The sequence below is a fragment of the Mytilus edulis genome, unplaced genomic scaffold (genome assembly GCF_963676685.1).
Source record: "Mytilus edulis unplaced genomic scaffold, xbMytEdul2.2 SCAFFOLD_1055, whole genome shotgun sequence".
NCBI lineage: Eukaryota > Metazoa > Mollusca > Bivalvia > Mytilida > Mytilidae > Mytilus > Mytilus edulis.
Window position 1 is genome coordinate 9042 of NW_027268463.1, and position 6567 is coordinate 15608.

At 33.6% G+C, this 6567-nt stretch overlaps 1 protein-coding gene across 1 annotated transcript; it reads left to right on the forward strand.

Annotated features, from left to right (window-relative positions):
* The first annotated feature begins 239 nt into the window (after window positions 1–239).
* Window positions 240–2128, forward strand: LOC139507551 (uncharacterized). The gene is made up of 2 exons (XM_071295786.1): window positions 240–704; window positions 1232–2128. The coding sequence occupies exons 1-2, from the start codon at window positions 453–455 to the stop codon at window positions 1874–1876; spliced, it is 897 nt and encodes a 298-aa protein (XP_071151887.1). The 5' UTR covers window positions 240–452; the 3' UTR covers window positions 1877–2128.
* Window positions 2129–6567: the final 4439 nt, after the last annotated feature.

Consider the following 6567-nt stretch of genomic DNA (forward strand, 5'->3'; position numbering starts at 1 on the left):
TCACGTGTTACACGATCTTACATGTGTGTTTCATGGTATTCAATATGGTGAAAATAAATTCTGTGAATATTCTCCTCTTTATGAAGTTTGGAAACGTAGGATATGTATTTTTTTCAGATTGTGTATCTTATGTAATTTTCTACAGACAATTCATTGGTGTCAATTAAGAGGATTGCTCCTTTTTTACAATATTTTACTATAATATTTGCTCTATTAAAATTGATTTAGTTATAGTTATTGACCAAGCAAGTCGGTATATGGGATTTAATTTGCACAGCTCGAGTGACCCTGTTTAACCCGAACGACGAAGGAGTTCGGGTTATTGGGTCATCTCGTGCTGTGCAAATTAAAACATATACCGATTTGATTGGCCAATAACTGTTTTAACACATGACGTCAACGACGTCAACCATTTTCCCGCATAAATCACATCCGCCCAACAAGACGTTGCAATGGATGGATTTCATCATGAATTATCGGAGGATGATATGATCTTATCACAAGTATTAGAAACATTGGAGGATGAAATGGAACTGAGAAATGTAAATATAGAGGACTTTTTTGGAGAGTTTCCTAGTAATGTGTTGGATGAGAATGCATCTGGAGATTTAATCAACACCTCAGCTGTTTCATTTGACCTAGGACTAGACTTAGATTTATGGTTGCAAGTTCCTTCGGAAAACGGAAAGATCCAAAATGTCAAGGTACGTCTTTTTTTAGAATTATCTGCCACGCGCAGAGCCATTATTGCATGATTTGAGGTGTGGACCCATAGACGGATCCAAGGGATGGAGTCCCGGGTCCCTCGTTTGTGGAAAAAAATGGTTAATTATATAGGGAATCACTGAAACATGACGCACGCCCCCTCCTTTTAGGTCAGTCAGCCCTCCCCCTTTAATAAAAAGTTCCCATTATTTCATGATTTGAGGTGTGGACCTATAGACAGATCCAAGGGATGGAGTCCCGGGTCCCTCTTTTGTGGAAAAAAATGGTTAATTATATAGGGAATCACTGAAACATGACGCGCGCCCCCTCCTTTTAGGTCAGTCAGCCCTCCCCCTTTAATAAAAAGTTCTGGATCCGCTACTTAGACCCTTGTAAAATCATTTGCGGAAACTTCCGACTAGTTTTACTGTTTAATTGTTCTCATCCGGAACATTCATGAAATATTTGCCACTGCCGGATTTTGCCTCTGCGATGTGTTAAATTATGTGATATTATCTCATTTTAGGATGAAAAACCTAAAGATCAGGAACAAGGAGTCAAACCAAGGTTTGCAGAAATGACAGACAATGAAATTGATACACTTATTGAAGATGCTGAGAACAAAAACACAAAGAAAACCACAAAATGGGCAGTTAATGTCTATGAAGACTGGAAGAATTCTAAAATTGGTAGTGGTTTAATTATACCAAACCTGAAGGATTTGTCTGTTCAAGATATTAACAGCATTTTAGGAAAATTTGTAGTAGAAGTTCGAAAAAAGAATGGAGAGAAATATCCAGCGAAAACACTTTATCTTCTTGTAACTGGACTTCTAAGAGGAATGCGGTCACAAGGTGTTTCTAATCTTAACTTTTTGAACGAGTCTGATGACAGATTTCTGAGGTTTAGACAAATACTTGACGCACAGATGAAAAAATTAACAGCAGATGGGTATGGTATAAATGTTAAACAAGCAGATCCAATTTCAGTTGAACAGGAAGAAATTTTGTGGGACAAGTCTGTGTTTGGTAATCATTCATCCGAAAGTTTTTTCCTGAACAAGTTGATATTGAAAATACAGAAAATGCATTTAATGTTTCAAAACCAGAAGGAAAATATCGAGGACTGCCAAGCAACAGCTCTTTTCAAAACTGCGTGTTCAATTTTGTAACGAAGATGTGAACCTCACAGATTTTTTTCTCAATGTTTAACACTGAATTGTTAATTTACGTTGTTTTTAAGCCGTACATAGAAATGTATGAAAAGCGGGTATTTTTCACTGTGTCAGGTTGTGACACTGATAACTTACATAACAAGACTACAATGAGGAAGATGTCGATGATAATTTATTTTCATTTTTTTTAATGACAATTTTTTTTTATTGATGGAAAAATAATTTTAGTATTAAATCAAACTGTGTTCTTTATCTTATTTAGATTTGTATTTTGTTGATTGTAATGCTACTACATTTGTTTTGTATGTTTTCTATTCTGATGTTTTATCAAGTGACTTATTGTTATGTCCGAGTATAGATACATGTATCCACTTGATATTTCTTACAAAAAAGAGAAAAACAAATATCTGTAGTAGCAATGGAATCAATAAACGTTAAGTACTGTACAATAATCATCTGTCAAGGACGTGACCTGTGCAATAACTGAAGTAGTTAATGCACACCTGACCCGTGCATTATCCAGATTATACCACAGTAAGATCAAAGGGATTTTGCCTCTGTCATGTGTTAATGAGATTTAATATTAATATTTAGTCATTTTATAACTTTTTTTTACTTCCATTGTTGGTTAATAAGTACAGAATATACCGCTTGTATTCCTTCAAGCGATTTGCAATTATAAGATTAAATTTCTTCAATTGATCACTTCAAAACTGTCACTGCATACGAATACAAGTAATAACTTATAATACGTAATAATCATCCGCAAGAGTTATACATTATATAGAATCAGAACAACTAAATAATCACTTTTAACTGTTAAACTTGTACTTAAATATTCACATATACATATCTTTTATATAGTATGCCTTTAGGCATTTTTTTAACATATTCAAAATGCAGCCTTTCAATTATTAGACGTTTATTGAATATTTTAAATAATTCTTTCTTTTTTAAACAAATCATTTATCATGTCAAACGAATTAAGAATACTAACACATATATTATACAAGAAGCAGACCAGATTCACCGTAAAAAAGTTTTTAATAACTCGCAGACCATGCAATGAAAAAATCGTTGGAAAGGCTCCATCATTTAAAGTTGAGTCTATACCAATGCAGTTTATCATAATAAGTACCTAGTCGGCTTAGTTAAAGCCATAGCTCACTGAGTACATACTGTATGCTGAAATTAAATGTTGCATTAACTTACATTGTACTTATTAACACAGAAAATCTTACCAATTTACTATAACTTTCCATGGCAAAGTATTCAACTGAAAAAAGGTAAATGTACAAAAATTGGGGGTTGCAACTTCCTCAGGAAAAGTTAAAACTTTTTACCCAGACCCGTTAAAGTGAAATATAGTCCAAAATATAGCTTTCGGCCCTAAATATTTGATCTGAACTCTCTGGTTGACCGTAAATCAAAACACGTGCATCAACTTTTAACTTTAATGGCGAAACGTGACGCCATTGGTTATATAATATAAATTACTTTGTGTGTACATGCAACTTTTTTATTTTCTGACATTGTTTACATAATAATGTAACTGTATATTACTTTGTTAAAAACACACTGTATCATTTTATTTGAACCGCAATGTTTGGCTGAGGTATATACATGTGGTCATCTGGACATATTTTCTCTCCCGTTTGCATTGGCAGTTAAACCCATGCTTGAAATGAACGTCCGTTTGGTTTGTTGTAAGGAATGCATAGGTCAAAATCAGAAAGTTTGATCCGACACCAACAGTTGGGATATTGCCAAATTCCCTGCGCCTCCTTAGAATCTTGCATAAACTCTTTGATGGATGCGTAAAAGTTGGGGGAGGTTGTATAACAATGGCACTGAACTGTTTTACAAACTATTCATATCGACATGTCCTCAATTTCAATTTGCTTTCTCCAAGCTACTGCCTTTAATCAGGTCAAGTCGACCCACTGTCTAGGACAACCGTTTTTAAGTTATTGTTGATGTGTTCTCATCTTTAATATTCATCACATGTTTGTCACTGGACTTAAGCAAGCAGAAAATCTACCTATCAATCATTTTCCATTAATTTGAAAGTGATGGAATATTCTGAAAATGAAAAGACTCCTGCTGGTTGCAATTTTCTCAACTTAAGATGTTTGTTAAGAAAAATGCAGTGCGTATATACCCCCCCCCCCCCCCCCCCCCTATTTGGTTAAAGTTGTCTCTTGTGTTTGTGTTATTATTGTTTCAAGGGGAGGGTTTTATCGTAAAAGAAACAATTCACACAAAACGGACAAGGATATATAGTAGAATTGTGAAAATAACATTAACTCTTTTATATAAAAGATAATTTCACAATTACATTATGTCGTCGTAATGTTTTGCGTACATAATTAGAAAAACGAACAAAATGATTTACAAACGGACTAATTTTACTCGGAATGGTTTAATATATAAAATATGTCGCAAAATGACGATTACAAATCAGTTCAAAAGAACTAGATTGACCAAATAAATTATGTCACGAGTTTCTTTAATTATATTTCTTTCATTTTGTATAATTAACAACACGCATGTCACTCATGTTATTGTTAGAAAAGAGGTCTTTACCACAAAAAAGACAAAACAGGGATGTGTAAAAGTCATCAATCTTAAACTAGAGAATTAATATATTTTATCTAATCATATAAAAAATCGGAAATGGGCAGACCGACTGCAATGTCATCTTAAGTGGATTTTATTTCTTTTTAAAATCTATTCCATGTTCTTTTATTTAAATCGACACAAAAGAATTAAGAATTTACAGCAGTATCCACCTCTAAAAATCTTTCCTCAGACTTCAGACAAAGATATTGTTGTTGATCTACTCTCTCCTTATCTTACATACATAAATTAAATAGATATACGAATATGTTTATATAAGTGCCAATGAGACAACTCTCCATCCAAGTCACAATTTGTAAAAGTAAACCATTATATGTCAAAATTCTGTCTTCAACACAAGCCTAGATCACACCGAACAGCAAGCTATAAAGGGCCCAACAATTACTAGTGTGAAACCTTCAAACAGGAAAAACAAACGGTTTTATCTATATAAAACGAGAAACACTAATGGACCACATCAACAAACGACAACCCCTGAACATCCGGTTCTGACTAAGGACAGGTCCAAACAAATGCAAACGGGTTTACACGTTTTATTAGGCGCCAACCTTCACCCTACCCTTAAACAATATATAGTTTGGATATATTTCCCACTCATCCGTGATCCCCTGCAACACATCAATTTTTCTATAATACCTTGTTTAACTAGTACAACAAGCAGCTAAATGGAAATAAAAACCTTCATTACACCACAATTTTTTGTCTAACTCATGTATAAGAACAAAGGGAGTTGTTTGTATACATACGCCAATTATACATCGACACAGAGACTAAAAAAACATAAAGAGGTCGACAATAGTATGAACAAGTGTCTATACCATATGCCCATGTGGTCAATAATGGCTGTCAATAGAGTACTTCCTTGTTTTAACAGTTATTGATGGGACAAAGTTTGGCAAACATGTTGCAAGCTCTACTAACATAAAAAACAAAAAGGACTTTTTTTCACGGAAAAAAAAAGACTTTGTTATAAATATTTTTTGCTGATTTTCCTCTTCTTTTTTGTTTTTTCTCTTGTTCGTGCGTCCGTTTGTTTGTTTGTTTGTGTAGTTTGTTTTCTGTTTGGTCTTTGACTGAGGAAGTGTTGAAGGAAATATACTGTAATAGCTCAATTCTACACTTTGTTTGTTTTTAGTCATGTTGCAAAATATGACTAATAAAAAATAGGAGGTGAGGTATGGTTGACAATGAGGCAACTATCCACGAGAGTTAAAATGAATTGATAACGAATTATTATAGGCCACTGTGTGGCTTTCAACAATGAAAAAACACCTACCGTATAGTCGGCAATAAATTGCCTAGATGTGAAAATGTGAAACAATTCAAACCAGAAAACAAACTTCATAATAAATAACAAAATAGTTTACTACAATCAATTATAACAGAAATGAACCAACGACACTCAATTTACTATATAGGCTTCTTATTTGGGACAGGCACAAAAAATGCACATTAAGAATATGGCTAAATTAAATATGTTTGTGAGTGCTCCGTCCTCTCAATAACCTGGGATGGTGGTTTGACATGATAGCATAAGCACATACTGAAAATATCAGGTGCAATTGGCGTAACTTAAAAGATCGGTACGAGGCACAAACACCAAAATAAGAGTAGTCACTGTAAATGAAACAACTAATACATGAATCAGTTAACATCCAACAGTTTTAGTGCAAATACAATATACGCATGACCTTGTGCAATGCCAAAATATAAATAAATTGTATCGATAGGATGTAATATCTCGAGTTCGCATAACCGACACATGTAACAACATAATATATTTAGATATGTTTTAAACTTTTCAACACAAAATCTATGTTAGTACCGATAAAGCGACATTTGAAGATTGCTGTTGTTAATTGATAACTAGTAAGGACATTTGTAGATTGCTGTTGTTAATTGATAACTAGTGAGGACATTTATAGATTGCGGTTGTTAATTGGTAACTAGTAAGGACATTTGAAGATTGCTGTTGTTAATTGATAACTAGTAAGGACATTTGTAGATTGCTGTTGTTAATTGATAACTAGTAAGGACATTTGTAGCAG